The sequence below is a fragment of the Ovis aries genome, chromosome 4, assembly GCF_016772045.2.
Source record: "Ovis aries strain OAR_USU_Benz2616 breed Rambouillet chromosome 4, ARS-UI_Ramb_v3.0, whole genome shotgun sequence".
NCBI classification, from domain to species: domain Eukaryota; kingdom Metazoa; phylum Chordata; class Mammalia; order Artiodactyla; family Bovidae; genus Ovis; species Ovis aries.
The window spans coordinates 96,682,779-96,700,950 of NC_056057.1; the positions used below are offsets into that span (position 1 = coordinate 96,682,779).

The 18,172-nt window shown below is 39.0% G+C and overlaps 1 protein-coding gene across 5 annotated transcripts in view; it reads left to right on the forward strand.

Moving 5' to 3' along the window:
* The window catches only part of MKLN1 (muskelin 1), a 384,978-nt gene that overhangs the window by 171,347 nt on the left and 195,459 nt on the right, over positions 1-18,172 (forward strand). For 2 of the 5 annotated variants that reach the window (XM_042249238.1, XM_060414837.1), the window contains exons 1-2: positions 6-115; positions 13,116-13,199. The exons of 1 other annotated variant lie outside the window; for it this stretch is intronic. In XM_042249238.1, the coding sequence (XP_042105172.1) occupies positions 18-115; positions 13,116-13,199 (182 nt within the window). In that variant the 5' untranslated portion in view covers positions 6-17. Of the gene's footprint in view, positions 1-5; positions 116-13,115; positions 13,200-18,172 lie in introns of those variants that run through there. 2 more of the 5 variants (XM_004008072.5, XM_060414838.1) reach the window with 1 other exon arrangement.

Genomic DNA, 18,172 nt, shown 5'->3' on the forward strand with positions numbered 1-18,172 from the left:
GCTTCGGTGCTGACAAGATGGCGGCTGGCGGGGCTGTTGCTGCGGCGCCCGAGTGCCGGCTTCTGCCCTACGCGCTACACAAGTGGAGCTCCTTCTCCTCCACCTACCTTCCCGAGTAAGTGCCGAGTCCTGGGCTCGTGCTGCCCTACTGTTCGGCGTAAGCACGGCTCGGGCAGGAGGGCCGTGGAGGGCAGCCGCGCCGAGAGGCCCAGGCGGGGCCTGGTGAGGGGGACGCGCGGCCTCCGGAGTCTCAGTGCAGCTGCCAAGAGCCCTTGCCCGCCCCCGCCTCGGGGAGGGGTTAGGATTCGGAGAGCAAGGTCGGGGTGAAAGGGGCGAGGTGTGTGGCGGCGCCGGGGCGCGTAGATCACCGGGGAGCCAGGTGATGCTGCGGCCGTGTTTGGGAGTTGAGAAGGGCTTGGGGGCGGGCAGCTCCGGGACGTGAGGCAGGAGTCGGGGCTCTCAGGGTCGGGACCGCGGACAAACTGGTGAAGATGTCTAAGGGCGCCGAGGGCTCCGGAGACGGGGGAGAAGGTTCAGTCGGTTGCTGCCGGGACGAAGTGTAAGGCTGAGAAGAGTGATTCTTCCTGGGGGAGGGGGGTGGTGGTCATTAAAAGCGATTAGCTCCAGAGGGGTGGTAGAAGTCACAGGCGGCCGAAAAGTTGTGAAGTCTTTGCAAGTGGGCATACATTGTAGGATTTGCAGAGGGTACCTTTTCCGGCTGGTTGTTCTGAACAGAAGAGTTCCATTATATGATGGCTCAGAGCTTAGATTTATGTAGACACAGACCAATTTCCCAGCCCAGAAGCTCAAATACAGACAAAAAAGTCTGACTTTAATGAATCTGACTTCCAACACTCCCTCGGTCTGAATCCCCCAACTTAGGTGTTAAAAGGAATTGCAGGAAAACCGTATGTTTTTCTGTAGCAGATTGCTTCTGAAATGCTGACAGTACTTTGGTTCAGTATTTACTTAGCTTTAGCTCATGTTGGAGAGGAGGAGCAAATCGAACTCCAGTTTTACCAATACATACTGATAGAGAAACGAGCTTAGTGAAGTTTTAAGATCTGTGCAGACCCTGAAGAAAAGTGCTGGTTGTCCCCATGGACCATCATTTTACAAGTCCAGAAATGATTTTATGAGCAAAACAAGTTACAAGTCATACGTTTTTATGTTACTGAACAAATAAAGTGACTAGATATGTGAGGCATGGCTCAGAAGTTTGCCACCTATATTTCAAAAGTTCTTCACTCTTTCTCAAATGTGATTTCTCTAGTCAAATCAGTAAAAAATCTAAAAATAGATCTATAACTGCAAGAATCAAACTCTCTTGACTGCCAGCCCCTTGTCCTGTTCTCCAGGTCAAGGGTTGGCAGTCAGGCCTTTAGTAGGATGTGGCTCAGTGAAGGATGCCAAGTGGCCTGTGGCCTGATGTGGCCCGTGTGTCCTGTTGGTGGCTGCTGTGTGACTGTGTCCCTGATTGATAACGACATCCAGCTTTTATTGTGAGAGTGAACCAGGTAAACATTCCAGCCCTCAGCTGGAGTTGAAATGCGTCCCTCGGTACTTGACTTCTGATTTTCAGGGCTTACCAAATTGTTGAGTCTGAAGGTAATCATCATTTTTCTGTACCCAAGTTAGGATCACATAGAATTGGGAAATGGTTTGGCATTGTTTGATCTAATAACTCTGGGAACATTTTCCTGGTTTCAAGTTAGACTGCTTCTAGGATTTCACTCCTTAAATTTCTGTTCATGGGGTGAGACTTGGGTATCATAAGTCTTATCTGAGTTAGGAATAGAAAGGGAAGTGTACGTTTCAAGCAGGCAATGATTTAGTGGGATGGCAACTTTACTTTAACTTTGTCTCATTGTCCTGGCACCAGTTTTGAAGTGGACAGCATACTAAATTTGGAGTTAACACAGCCATTTGTAATAGGAGAAATCGATTGCTGTTTTCTCAGATAAATTGGTAAACTAGTATTTAGTGCATATTTGACTTTCAGACAATTTCATTTATTGTGTTTTTAGTCTTTATGATATTCTGTTGACTTATGCAGTATAGTTTTTATTTTAAAGCACTAAACTAGTATATTAGGGGAGTAATCTGAACTTTTTCTTCGAAGGAGTTGAGTATTATGGATCTTGGGTTTGAGAGTTTCATGTCTGCTGGATTGGTGTATGCCATACCTGAACTTCTAATTGCAAATAAGGATGACTCTGAACTTCTATTGGCAAGTAAGGCTAAGTTGTAGCTCTGTATGCTAGGAAGCTTAAGGAAGGGATTGACTTTACTTACTTTGGTCCTAAAGTCTAAACAGCAATTGCTGTACCTTTACTGGCAGTGAGTCATGTTAAAGTTTAATTTTAAGTAAAGCCTTTTGTTGAAAATGTCTGAAAGTGAAAATGTTCACTCAGTTCTGTCTGACTCTTTTCAACCACATGGACTATAGCCTGCTGGGCTCCTCTGTCCATGGAAGAATGGACAAGAATACTGTCCAATACTGGAGTTGGTTGCCGTTCCCTTCTGCAGGGGATCTTCCTGACCCAGGGGTCCAACCCAGTTCTCTTGCATTGCAAGTGGATTCTTTACCATCTGAGCCAGCAGAGAATAATCGTCTGGAAAAGGGCATGGCTACCCGCTCTAGTATTCTTGCCAGGAGAATTCCACGGACAGAGGAGCCTGGTGGACTATAGTCCATGGGGTTGCAAAGAGTCAGACATGATTGAGCGTTGAGCAATGAGATTGTCTACAGAGTAGCAAATATTTATTGATTATAAGTCACTGATCAAGGCATCTTGAGGGGTGATAATAAGGCAGTAACAACAATGGGGAACATAATGTGCCTTCCATTTGCTAGGCTCTCTTATGAATACATAAGTATATTAACTCATTTCATCCTCACAACAGTTATGTGAGAAATCTTCATTTTCAGCTGAAGCAACAGACATGGAGACATTACAGTTTGCCTCTGGTCAAGTTTTAACTCCTATACAGAATCAGGATTTGAACTCAGGCAGTCAGGCTTGGTCTTAACTTTGGAGCTGTTCTGCTTTTGCACGAAGGTGGAGAAGATTTGAAAGGGTTATTGTATTAAAGGCACTTACATTTTAGTTCTGAAAGATATTGTGAAGTCATAAAAAAGAAAAATTCAGATCTTAGATTTTTTTTCTAAAGATTTAAACTTTTTATTTCAAAGGCAGTAAGGGACATTTTTCTTCTAACCCTTTTAGTTTTATTTGGACTTCAAGAATGTTAAAGCAGATTGCATTATAGATAACAATTTTATTTTGAAACTAATGAAGTATCCTTTGACTTTTCAGTTTGCTTAAAAAGATTGCTTGTGTTTTATCTTTTTCTGAAGTTTACAACTACTCTGGGAATTAAGAGAAATGTATCTGTTTAAATGATGGTTAATTCTTAGATGCACTCTTATATGTAAAAATATTTTATAAACTGCTGATCTCTATACTCAGATGTGTATTGTTCTTGCTAATAGTGATACTACAATTTATGGAGCACCTACTGTGTGCAAGATGATTTTTGTATATAATTTTACCAAATCCTTAACTGCAAACCTGGTGGATAGGTATTGTATCTATTTTGCATACGAGGAAACCGAGGTCCATATAGGTCAAGTAACTTGCCCAAGGTCAGAGTTTTCAGGAGGCTTGGCAAGTTCTCAGATTTAAAAACTCTGTGTGTACCTCTAGTAATCACCCCCCTGAGTACCTCCTAACAATCAGGCACCATGTTTAGGACTTGGCATGTTTCCTTGGTTTCATCTTCAGAAAACCTCTATGATAAATATTATCATTCTCTTTTATAGCTAGGGAAACTGGGGTTCAGAGAGATAAGAAAAATTGTCCACTTCTAAGAGTTGAAAGGGTAGGAGATATGACTGATCTTGGACTTCCTGACTTTGTTATCAAAGCTGCTTCAGTGTTTTACATGGCTGTAATATGTTCCTAATTGGGAATACAGATTAAAAAGTGCTATAAGGTTAGAATGGAGAGAGGGAAAGATATTTAGATATACTATATTACCTTGACATTTAAGTTTTAATGTATTAATATAAAAATTGGGAGGACCTTTGAAAGTATATGTACATGTTAAGTAATTTTATTAATATGGGATGATCCTTCTCTTGTTTACATATAGTGAAAGACTTCATTAGGTAGTAAAATTGGATACATTTTGAAATGTTAACATTTTTTTATCTGTTAGTCTTTTGTATTAAAATCAAACATTATTTAAAACTGTATGTAGGATAAAAGATGAACCTATCTCAGGGCCTCCCGAGTGGCTCTGTGGTAACGAATCAGACACGAGTTTGAGGATCAGGAAGGAATCAAACTCGTGTCTGATTCATTACCACATGTGCTGGGGAGCAACTAAGCCTGTGTGCCGCAAGTATTGAGCCTGTGCTCTAGATCCTGGGAGTCACAACTGTCGAGCCCGCATGCTGCAACTGCTGAGCCCATGTGCCACAACTACTGAAGCCCGCACACGCTAGAGCCTGTGCTCTACAACAGGGGAAGCCACTGCAGTGAGAAGCCACACCTAGAGCATTGTCCCTGCTCACCTCACCTAGGGAAAAGCTCACGCAGCAACAAAGACTCAGCGCAGCCAAGAAAAATAAATTAAATTAATAAATAATAAACACTGATTTGCATTTTAGAAGAGAGATGAACCTATTTCAGCTATTTTAAAATTTTACATTTAAAAATGGATATGTTTTTCTAATTGCCGAAAACACCCACCCTGAGTTATTGGAGGAATATTTGCAAAATAGACTGATAGAAACAAAATTTAAATTATTCTCAATCCCACCACCCAGAGATAGCTAATCGCCCTGCAATATTCCAGATATTCCATTATGTCTGTATCTATTTTCCAGTTTGATATTGTTACCCTCTGTTGCTGTTCTATATTCTTTTTCCTTCTTAATATGTGATAAATATTTCCTCATGTTCTTAAATATTCTTTTGCATTATCATTTGTTGTAATGATTTTATGGCATTTTGTTTCATTGACCCCCTATTTTGGAATGTTTAGGCTCCTTGAGTTTGTTTTGCTTTTATTGTTCTTTGGCCATCAGGAGTAATAAGGCATTTTGCCTTATAGAAACAAATCTTGAATTCATTTATGAAGAGTTCTGAGATATTGAATTGTTGGATTAAAGATATCAGATTATTTTTCTGCTGTTTGTGTAGGAAACTCTGTTCCTATATACCCTGGCTTTATTTTGGTATTACCCTTAGTAATCTGGGGTTAAGAACGTGGTTTTGGTCAGATAGGTCCTTAGAGATGTCTAGAGAGTGGTTACATAATTCAAAGGTGACATTGCTCCTTGTCATTTCTTTTTTCTTCTCTCTCATCTTCCTTTATTTTAGCTTTTAAATGGATTTTTAGTTTATTAATCATATACATTTGAAAAATAGAATAGATTTGTGAGATTTATTATTTGTTTGGAATATAGACAGTGATTACTGTGCATATAAATTTGAGAATTTGTTACAATCCTGTAGGCTTCTGAAATCCAGGAATTGTGAATCCCTAGTTTGGAGTTATTTGGACTCACCTGGAGACTGGGACTGTCATGCTCTTTCTTTCTTTCCTACTCCTTTTTCCCTTTCCCTAAACTAAAATTAAAATTAGTACTGGCTTGACTTGGGAACCTTACTCTTCACTGATTGTTCTAAGACTGATTTTCAGTCTGGTGATCTTAGAACTTTAGGAAAATAAAGATACCAGGATATAGGAAAAGTTTGAGATGCATCATGAACTGGAGATTGAATCTGTGGAGCTGATTACTAGGATTGGATCTTTGTGATTTTTATTAAGATGTTCTCTGAGCATTGTCAGTTTCCTTCTATGTAGCAATACTTCTTATCTTGATCAAATACTAGGAGGTTTAGTATTATGTTTACTTTTTCTTTCTTTTTTTTTGGCAGATAGGCAAATAGCTCTGTTATTTGCATTAACTTTTTTTTTAAGGCTGATCCGGGGATGTTCTACATGTTGATAAGATACATTTCAGCTGTTGCTGGTGATCTGACTGCTGTATTTCAGTTATTCAGTTACTCATCTTTGGAATTGCGAGAGATGTTATTTGTTTAGTTTTGGCTGCGCTGGGTTTTTGCTGCTGTTTGGGCTTTGCTCTAGTTGCGGTGCGCAGGCTTCTCACTTCCGTGGCTTCTCTTCTTGCGGAGCACCGGCTGTAAGGCGAGCAGGCTGCAGTGGTTGTGGCTCCTGCGCTCTACAGCGCAGGCTCAGTAGTTGTGGCACACGGGCTTAGCGGCTCCATGGCGTGTGGGATCTTCCCGGACCAGGGATTGAATCCGTGTCCCCTGCATTGGCAGGAGGATTCTTTCCCACTGAGACACCAGAGAATTCCCTCCAATAGATTTTAATTTTAGAAATGTAGCTATTAGCACCTAAGAATGGTTTTATTTGTATTTATTCTGTTTGGGGTTTCTGATACCTCTTGAATGTATAGTATGACTCCCATTAGTTCAGAAAAAAATTGCCAAACTAATTTTTTCAAATATTCTTTCTACCCCCTTTTTTTCCTTCTTCTTTCTCTGACTTTGGTTAAATCCATTCTATACCTTTTGTCTTGTCCCATATATCCTTTATGCTTTTTTCCGTTTTTTAAATCTTTTTTCCTTCTCCTTGTTTCTCATTCTGGGTAGGCTTTACTTACCTGTGTTCCAGGTTCGCTAGTCCTCTGTTCTGGCATGTCTTGTCAGCTTTTGATCCCATTTATTTTATTCTCGATTTCAGCTATTTTTTTTTTTAGTGCTAGACTTTTTCGTTTTAGTGCTAGATTTTCCCTCTTTAAAAAAAATAGATTCTAATTCTCTGGTGAAAATCTCCATATTGTGGTCTATTTTCTTGACATCAGCCAAATTGGTTAAGAGTCTGTCTGAAAATTCCACTGTCTGGATCACTTTTAGGTCTCTGTCTATTTTCTTTATTCACACATTTTTATCTTGGTGGTGGTTATTACCATTATTTTGGGGAGTAACTTTTGATTGACTACCAGACATTATATTTAGAATTTTAGATACAATTAGAAATTATAGTTAGTTGCGTATACTGTTCTAGCATTTCTCTAGAGAAGGTTCACTCATCTTCTGGCAGGCAGATAAAATAGTGGCAGATCACCTCAACAGTTTGGAATTGAGCTGACTTGAGGCTGGGTTCAGATTTTGTAAACATCTAGCTTGTACAACTTTGGTAGCCCTCCAGGAACAGCTGAGAGACTGTGTGTTTCTCGGGCTTCTTCTGCTTTTGCCTTCCCAACAGCATGAGGCTCTTAAAAGTAGGAGCTCCTTGCTTTCAGTTGTTTTCTGCTGGCTTTTTAGCTTTTTGCTTTTTTTCGTTTTAGGAATCGACAAATGCTTTAAGATGAAAATCAGTACACATTGTCAGGTTTGTTCTTTTATACCTTCCTTTTCTATAGGATCTTAATCCCTCAAGTCTGGCACGTCTTGGCAAGATCCAGTTACCAAGTTTTGTCCCCTTACCTCCTTGAAGATGCCAAAACCTCTGCTGACTTTTCTGCCCTTTAGTAGCTGTCCTTTCTTGGCTTCTCAGTTCCTTATCTTAAAAAAAATTTTAATTTATTGTTTATTTGGCTGCACTGGGTCTTAGTTGTGGCACATGGAATTTTTAGTTGTGGCCTGGGCGATTTAGTTCCTTGATGAGGGACTGAACCCAGGTCCCCTGCATTCGGAGCATGGAGTCTTAACCACTGAACCACCCAGGAAGTCCCTCAGTCCCTGTTCTGTGCCATTTAAAGAAATAGCTGGAATGCCCTGAGAGGGAAAGCTGCACAGAATCTGGGGCTCCTTTTAACAAGTTCTTTGTTATTTCAAATCCTAACTACCTCAGAAAGTCTCTGATACCTTAAGAACTTTGCTTTTTTTTTATACAGCTTTTCTGGTTATAAAAGGTAATGTTGGTCTGCAGTGGGCTATTCTGTCATAACCAAAACCAGAAATCTTTTTGTGTTTGGTCCTTATGGAATAGACTTACATTTTGTAGGCTTCTGAATTCTTCATGGTTATGTTAATGTAGTATCCTAACACTTGGGCCTCAGATATTTTTGCTCAATGTTTTCCATCATTTTGCCCTTAGATACCGTAACTACTTATTCCTAATATCTGGTGGGAAAATTTAGGGACTATAAATAACATTATTTGTTAGCAGCTGTTTTAAATACTTATTGACTCTTTTGAGACTTATTTGTTTCTGAGGTCCAGAAATTGAGATTTTAATCTTTGTCGTCGTTGTTCAGTAGCTAAGTTGTGTCCTACTCATTGCAAGCCCATGCCCCATAAGGAGCACACTTTCTCCCAGAGTTTGCTCAAACTGATGTCCATTTTGTTGTTGATGCCATCCAACCATCTCATCCTCTGCCACACTCTTCTCCTCCCACCTTCCATCTTTGCCAGCATCAGGGTCTTTCCCAGTGAGTTGGCACTTTGCATCAGGTGGCCAGAGTATTGGAGCTTCAGCTTCAGCAACAGTCCTTCCAATGAAGAAAATTCAGGGTTGGTTTCCTTTAAGACTGACTGGTTTGTCTCCTTGCTGTCCAAGGGACGCTCAGAGTCGTCTTCAGCACCACGATTTGAAAGCATCAATTCTTCAGTGCTCAGTCTTCTTTATGGTCCAACTCTCACATCCATACATGACTGCTGGAAAAACCGTAGCTTTGACTATGGATCTTTGTTGTCAAAGTAATGTCTCTGCTTTTTAATATGCTGTCTAGGTTTGTCATAGCTTTTCTTCCAAGGAGCAAGCATCTTTTAATTTCATGGCTGCAGTCACTGTCTGCGGTGATTTTGGAGCCCAAGAAAATAAAATCTGTCACTGCTTCCACTTTTCCCCCTTCTATGGGACTGGATGCTGTCATCTTCCTTTTTTGAATGTTGAGTTTTGAGCCAACCTTTTCATTCTACTCTTTCCCCCTCATCAAGAGGTTCTTTACTTCCTCTTCACTGTCTGCCATTAGGGTCATATCATCTGCATATCTGAGGTTATTGATATTTCTCCTGGCAGTCTTGATTCCAGCTTATGATTCATCTAGCCTGGCATTTCACATGATGTACTCGGCATGTAAGCAGAATGACAATATACAGTCTTGATATACTTCTTTCCCAATTTGAAACCAGTCCATTGTTCCATGTCCAGTTCTAACTGTTGCTTCTTGACCTGCATACAGGTTTTTCAGGAGACAAGTAAGGTGGTCTGGTACTCCCTTCTCTTCAAGAATTTTCCACAGCTTGTTGTGATCCACACAATCAAAGACTTTAACATAGTCAGTGAAGCAGAAGTAGATGTTTTTCTAGAATTACTTAGCACTCTCCATGATCCAGCCAACGTTGACAACTTGATCTCTGGTTCCTCGGCCTTTCCTAAATCCAGCTTGTACATCTGGAGTTCTCAGTTTAGGTACTATTGAAGCCTAGCTTGAAGGGTTTTGAGCATTACCTTGCTAGCATGTGAAATGAATGCAGTTGTATGGTAGTTTGAACATTCCATGGCATTGCTTTTCTTTGGGATTGGAATGAAAACTGACCTTTTCCAGTCCCGTGGCCGCTGCTGACTTTATGAAATTTGCTTTATGAAAGTGCTGATTGAATGCAGCACTTTAACAGCATCATCTTTTAGGATTTGAAATAGCTCAGCTGGAATTCCATCACCTCCACTAGTTTTTTCATAGTAATGTTTCCTAAGACCCACTTGACTTCACACTCCTGCATGTCTGCCTCTAGATGAGTGACCATAGCATTGTGGTTATCTGGTTCACGAAGACGTTTTTTTGTATAGTTCTGTGTATTCTTGCCACCTCCTCTTAATCTGTTCTGCTTCTGTTGTGTCCATACCATTTCTGTCCTTTGTTGTGCCCATCTTTGCATGAACTGTTCCCTTGGTATCTCCAGTTTTCTTGAAGAGATCTCTAGTCTTCCCCATTCTATTGTTTTCCTCTGTTTCTTTGCATTGTTCACTTAAGGAGGCTGTCTTATCTGTTCTTGCTGTTCTCTGAAACTCTGCATTCTGTTGAGTATATCTTTCTTTTTCTCCTTTGCATTTTGCTTCTCTTCTTTTTTCAGTTATTTGTAAGGCTGCCTCAGACAACCATTTTATCTTCTTGCATTTCTTTTTGGGGGGTTTTGGTCACCACCTCTGGTGTTATGAACCTCTGTCCATAGATCTTCAGGCACTCTGTCTACTAGCTTCAATCCCACGAATCTATTCATCACTTCCACTGTGTAATCATAAGGGGTTTGATTTAGGTCATACCCAAATGGTCTTTCTTCAGTGTAAGTCTGAATTTTGCAGTAATGAGCATGATCTGAGTCACCGTCAGCTTCAGGTCTTGTCTTTGCTGAATGTATAAAGCTTTTCCATCTTTGGTTGTGAAGAATATGATCAATGATTTTGGTATTGACCATCTGGTGATGTCCGTGTGTAGAGACATCTCTTGTGTTGTTGGCAGAGGATGTTTGTTATGACCTTGTGTTCTCTTGGCAAAACTCTGATAGCCTTTGCCTTGCTTCATAGTATATAGTTATAGTTATTTTCCTTTCCTAAAATATGATTTTTGTATTATTTATCTCTTTATTTTTTTAGAACTTTCATGGGAATATTTATGTGAAAGCATTGTTTAAAAGAAAGATCTTGGGTCCAATGTAAATTTTTTGAGTTGTAAATATTGTTAGTATTTAAGACTTTAAAAATATCCTCACACTTCTTCCAGCTGACTGGTATTTATTATGGTTATCACCTCAGTGGTAAAGGATCCACCTGCTAGGCACCCACAGCCCGTGCTCTGTGACAACCTGGAGGGGCAGGGTGGTGAGGGAGATAGGAGGGGGTTCAGGATGGAGGGGACACGTGTATACCTGTGGCTGATTCATGCTGATGTATGGCAGAAACCATGACAATATTATAATGGTCTATCAATAAAAGTAAATAGATAAGAAAAATAAGAACTCACCTGCCAATGCAGGAGATACAGGTTTCATCTCTGGGTCAGGAAGATCTCCTGGAGAAGGAAATGGCAACCCATTTCAGTATTCTTGCCTGGGAAGTCCCCATGAACTGAGAAGCCTGGTGGGCTGCAAGTCCATGGGGTGGCAAAAGAATTGGACTCCACTGAGCGACTAAACAACAACAATGGCAACAATGTATTTGTTGTTAGGGCGTATTGTTTTGGATAAATAGAAACGTTAAATTATTTTAAGCATCCTTGAATATGTCTCCTTTCCCCTTCCTTTCATTGTCCCCTTTCTTCCCTTTTAAATAGTGTGATCAAAAGAGTCCCAAAACCTAACCGATACTTATTATTCAGCTATCAGCTGGAATGTCACTCTCATAGGAATATATGACTGATCCCGTCCCACCAAGGAACTCTGCACCCTTCTCTGCCCCTGTAGTTAAATGTGTTCTTACAGATATATACCCTTCTCATATATCACTTCATACAGTTTATAGTTATGGATTTATTTGTATAATTATTTGATTTATAGCTGTCCCCCACTTAGACCACAAGCTCCATAAGGACTGTGAGATTTCGCCCCCTGCCATCATTGTAGTCCAGCAAGAGTGAGTGAGTGAAAGTCACTCAGTCGTGTCCAACTCTTTGGGACCCCATGGACTATACAGTCCATGGAATTCTCCAGACCAGAATACTGAAGGTAGCCTTTCCCTTCTCCAGGGGATCTTCCCAAGCCAGGGATCAAACCCAGGTCTCCTACACTGCAGGCGGATTCTTAACCAGCTGAGCCGGTAGTCCAGCATAGTGTTTATTAAGTGCATGGATGAATTAATTAACTAAGCACCTTGACTACTTTTCTTCTTTTAATAGAGTTTTATTCTGGGACTACATGGAGTCATATACTGGCTATGTTAAAAATATTAAATAATTAGTTTTAATGATAAGCTTTAAATCTGTGCTATAAATTTTCATGTTTTTCATAATTTTTACCAATTTCAGAGAATGTTTTAAGTGAAATTGATTATCTTGGGCTGAAGATGTTGAGTTTTGAAGGACTTGGAAAAGAAAGCTTCTTATCTATCTTGGTATTTTAAGAATTTTTTATCATTAAGGTTATTTAAAATTCTTATAGGCAGTTTTTCCAATGAGACCTTGAGAACTTTAAAGCATAGTTTATTACAGAGCCTGATTTGGCTAATAGCTTTTAATAGTTTTAGAATATATTATGAATATTTTGATTAATTTTAGGATAAGGATCATTTCCTCCAATTCCTTGAATATAAGTATTCAATATGAAATATAAAAAGTAACATAAAAAGTTAGTTGACTTAACAATGTTTTGGGATTGGTAATTTGCATCCCATGCATTCAGCTACTTAAAAAGTACAATTCAGTGGCTTTTAGTAGTTCAGAGATATGTATAACATCACTGCAGTCAATTTTAGAACATTTTCATAATCTCAAAAAGAAAACTATACCCTTTGTTATGACCTGCTTACTTTCTTATCCTTAAGCAACCACTAATTTACTTTCTGTATAGATTTGCCTGTCTCTGTAGATTGTGGACCTTTTATATAAAGGTATATAATATGTATTCTTTGTAATTGGCTTCTTTCACTTAGCATATTGTTTTCAAGGTTCATTAATGTTGTAGCATGTAGGATGTATCAGTACTACATTCTTTTTATGACAGGTAATATTCTATTGTATGGATATACAGCATCTTTATCCATTCATTAGTAGATAGACATTTAGGTTGTATCCACTGTTTTGGCTTTTATGAATAATGATGCTGTAAAAATTTGTGTGCAAGTGTTTTGTGTGGTTTTATGTTTTTATTTGGGTAAATGCCTATGAGTAGAATTTTTTGGTCACATGGTAATTCTGTGTTTAACTGTTTAGGGAACTGCCAGGCTATCGTTGGTTGATTTTTTGTTGTTGTTATTGAAATTTTGTCAGACTGATTAGTGCATATGAGTTGAAGCCCAGTAAGGAGAATGACCATCTGGAATTAGACAGCAAATTGCTTGACTTCAAGTCTGTTAATCTAAGAACTTTCTGTCACAGTTGATCTAGTCCTTTATCTTCTTTTATTTTTGTTCAGAATGCATGTGTGTGGATTGGCTCCATGTCTTCGTCTTTTAAGTTACTTACCTACTTATCAGTGTACATTCTTACACATACTTTGGTAAGTAGTTCATGGTGGGGATGTTACTTGAAAATCGGTATTTTTTCCCCTAAAGTTTGTATAGTTTGTTAACGTGTAAAATACTGAATGGGAGATATTTATGAAACTTTTTTATGAATTCTTAAACAAACTGAGGCATAAATTTTAAAAGAGCTGAAAATGATGTCAAGTTTGACAGAATAATTTCTTTTCAAATTTCAGGTGATTGTAAAGTTCACATATCAAAATATAAAAGTTGAGTCTTTGAAATCTATCACCATCTCCATTTTCTCCAACCTCAAATGCTACTTTGGGTGACAGGTTAAAGAAGACTTTGTGTTTTTTATTGTTGTTGCTACATTGTGGTATTTGAATCACAATTATGGCTCTTCACATTTTTGGCTGTCTGTGTCATAAACAAATTATTCAGTTCAGTTCAGTCGCTCAGTCGTGTCTGACTCTTTGTGACCCCCGTGGACTGCAGCACGCCAGGCTTCCCTGTCTATCACCAACCCCCGGAGTTTACTCAGACTCCTGTCCATCGAGTTGGTGATGCCATCCAACCATCTCATCCTGTGTCATTCCCTTCTCCTGCCCTCAATCTTTCTCAGCATCAGGGTCTTTTCAGATGAGTCAGTTCTTTGCATCAGGTGGCCAAAATATTGGAGTTTCAGCTTCAGCATCATTCCTTCCAGTAAATATTATTGGAACAAACAAATTATTAGGTGCCTCTAACTCCTGAGTAACAACTAGGCCTCTTTGAAGTTATAAGAGAGAATTTATTTATCATTTAATTTAATATTATTTGCTTCTGGTGATGAACTATATATACATTCAATAGTGCAGTAGAAGGTAGCAAAAAAGTTCATCTGAGTTCAGATGAATGACAAAAGCAGTAAATGTTACAGAAATCAGAAGTGAGATTCAGAGAATGAAGCTCTGTTGTTTACATGGGCTTGAGGGGAGACTTCCTGAAAGAGGTAAACGAGCTGTGACTTCCTTTGTGTACAGATACAATTTATTTAAGCTTGCTTTAAATTCTTTGAATGCAGGATTTATATTTACCCTTGTGTGTATTTAGGAATTGCTCTTTGGGAAATTAGGTAAACATTTGGAGCTTGTGGAGTTAGTGTAGCGTATTAGAGCCAGAAAGATGCTTGGAGGTAGGCTTAGCCCAGATAGTGTACAGGGCACTTGATACAGGCTGGGTCATTGGTCAGGTGCTTCTTCCATATATTACACACATGGACTGGTGTCCTTGCCCACATTTCCCTCCAGATTCACCATTTTAAAAGGTGTGAAGTCAATCTTTGTTCTTATTCAGGTTTGTTTCATATATCAGTTACAAAAGATACTGTATACTGAAGGAAGCTTTTCTGATAGTATTCCAAAGTCACTGGCTTATATTCCCTACCAAATAGCTAACATTTATCCTATCCATTACTTTTCAGTGAACTCCTCTATTTATTTATACTTCCTTTATGATTTTGCATATTGGAAGACATAAGCATTCACTTATCACATATGCATTTAAGAAGCTTTCCTCTCTCTATGCAGAAATTTAGGTATAATAAAAACAAAACTCTAAACCGTATTTCATTCTGTCGGGGGAGTGTGTAATTTCCTGGGTTCTGTCTCATCACAACAAAAATTGGAAGCGATGGACCAGCATTACAAACCTCGGACTGGCCAGCGTTACAGCTCTCGGATGGACCAGTGTTACAGCTCAGTTTTATTTAGAAAATAAAGGAAACTACATCCTCGAGGCCTGAGGGCATGATGACCCAAAAGACACAAAGAGGAGAGAGAGAGAGACCCCCGGCCCTTTGGCGCCTCTTTTTATGTGTTTTTCTCCTCCCCCTGGGCCTGCCCTGTGTAAATCGGGCCAGGCAGGAGTGCTGTTTGTTCTGCCTGAGGTCCTCACTCCGGTCCTCGGACCTTCCTTTGTTCTGTTTTTGTGGGCATAGCCACTGCCATTTTGGACTCCCTTTTCCCTATTCTAACTACCTAACAGTTTTTTCAAGGAAACTTAATAAGATATTTTGAATTTTTTATGGGTATTCTAACCTGCTTTTCCATGGCATTTTGGGCAGTGATTATATTTATCTAAAATATAATTATGGATTGCAAATTAATCCTCTAGCAAATATCTAATATTATTGATAGAGGGATGTTGTCCTGAGATTTACTAGATTTAACAGAATAATTTTTTTGAGGTTATGATGGACTGTTTGGCTGCCATTAAAAAGTAAGTTTTAGAATATTTTTTAATTATATAGAGAAAATCTTTCAGGTATAATGGCATATAAAAAAACAGATTTAAAAAGCCTTTTCAAATGGTTTGCTCCAATTTGTCTTTAAACATACATACATATTTGTGTGCTTAGTCATATAGAAAAGGCTGCAAACAAATTAACTGAAGTCTTAACAGTGATTATCTTGGGATGTAGTAATTGTGTTGATTTTTATTTTTTAATGTCTGTTCTTTAGACATTGCCCAGAGTTTTAAATTGTATTTAAATAAATAATACATTTTTTAAAAAATAGAGGTTTGTGGGACTGTATCTCATCTTCTGCATTGGTGGGTGGATTCTTTACTATTAGCACCACCTGGGAGGCCCATTTCCTTGTTGGTGAGTTTGCATTTTATTTTTTTGAAAATGTGGTGTCATCAAATAATTAGGTAGAAAAGTGATGTGACTAAAGTCAGTGGTTTAAAATTTAAAAATTTAAACACCTGATTAACAACAAGATCCTACTGTGTAGCACAGGGAACTATATATTTAATATCCTGTGAAAAATGATAATGGAAAAGAATATGAAAAGAAATACATGTATAGCTGAGTCACCATGCTGTATAGCAGAATTTAAACACAACATTGAAAATTAGTTATATTTCAGTGAAACTAAAAAAAATTTAAAAGCACTCTTAAAAGCCAGTAATTTTCATTGATTTTGAATAGCTGATTTCGTTGATTTTGAGTAACTGATTGTGAGTAGCAGTCTTCAGACTGGGGCATGCTTATTCCTGGGAGTACATGTAGACTTTCCAGGGGGTATGTTGGCAAAAATAGTTTGAAGGATTCCATTTTCTGAGTTTTATTATTATTGTCTGTTCTCTCCTAAAAATTGACAAGCCTGAGAACCTGCCTGTGGTTTAGGCTCTTGCTACTAAAAAGTATGGCCCACTTCCCAGCCACATTGCCTTTACTAGGTGCTTGTTTTTTGGAAGGACTGATGCTAAAGCTGAAACTCCAGTACTTTGGCCACCTCATGCAAAGAGTTGACTCATTGGAAAAGACTGATGCTGGGAGGGATTGGGGGCAGGAGGAGAAGGGGACGACAGAGGATGAGATGGCTGGATGGCATCACGGACTCGATGGACGTGAGTCTGAGTGAACTCCAGGAGTTGGTGATGGACAGGGAGGCCTGGCGTGCTGCGATTCATGGAGTCGCAAAGAGTCAGACATGACTGAGCAACTGAACTGAACTGAACTGTTAGAAACGCAGAATCTCAGACCCACCCCAGACCTGCTGAGTCATAATCTGCGTTTTTAGCAAGAAACCCAGGTGATTTGCCTGCACTTTGACGACTTCTAGCTGTCCTATATCCTATTTCTCAATTGCAAAAGAGGCATGCTTCTCATCTATTCCATAGAATGTAAGAATCTTCAGAGTGCCAAACAAAGGACTGTTGTAAAAGTTAGTATTGAAGTTGAGGAGGTGAATAACAAAAAAAAAAGGTCTAGTTGTAAAATAGGTGGCTCTCAATTCTTTCTTTTTAAACAAAATAAAAAGAAGATCTAAATCAACCTGTTTGTTGGTGGATCATAAATAGTAATTTTTAATGATAGCTCATCATGTGATTTTTGACATATAATTCTGAAGGTAGTCAAAAAATTAATAGTACTAGCAGAAATTCCTTCTGTTTCCATGTATTTGTGTAAGTGAAATTTTCAGTACATACATCTACAAAATAGACTTGATGCTGAATTTCACTTTATTCTGATAGTGATACTCACCTGTATGTGCATGAATTAATTGTAAAAAAATGGAAAAATACTGCTCATAGTATCTTTGAAAATCATTTTTAATACCATTTTATCCCACATTTAATCTTATCTGTCAGTGTGCATTTTATATTTATATTAATTTGGTGTATACTGTATTTATAAGAAGAAATTTTAAAAATTTGACCCAAACTAAAAAAGTTTAATTTATACTCCCCCCCCCCCAGAAAAGTCATAGAGAGTGATTATAAACGACCCTGCAGTACAGTAGAATATTATAATACATTAGTTAAAATTCTGTAGCGAAGGCTTACAGGAAAGCATGAATAACATAAAATTTTGACTGTTCAATTCAGTCGCTCAGTTGTGTCCAACTCTTTGTGACCCCATGAACCGCAGCATGCCAGGCCTCCCTGTCCATCATCAACTCCTGGAATCCACCTAAATCCATGTCCATTGAGTCACTGATGCCATCCAACCATCTCATTCTCTGTCATCCCCTTGTCCTCCTGCCCTGAATCTTTCCCAGCATCAGGGTCTTTTCAAATGAGTCAGCCCTTCTCATCGGGTGGCCAGAGTATTGGAGTTTCAGCTTCAACATCAGTCCTTCCAATGAACATCCTGGACTGATCTCTTTTAAGACAGACTGGTTGGATCTCCTTGCAGTCCAAGGGACTCTCAAGAGTCTTCTCCAACACCACAGTTCAAAAGCATCAATTCTTCGGCATTCATTTTTCTTCACAGTCCAACTCTTACATCCATACATGACCACTGGTAAAACCATAGCCTTGACTAGATGGACCTTTATTGAACAAAGTAATGTCTCTGCTTTTTAATATGCTGTCTAGCTAGGTTGGTCATAACTTTCCTTCCAAGGAGTAAGTGTCTTTTAATTTCATGGCTGCAGTCACCATCTGCAGTGATTTTGGAGCCCAAAAAAGTAAAGTCAGCCACTGTTGCCGCTGTTTTGCCATCTGTTTGCCA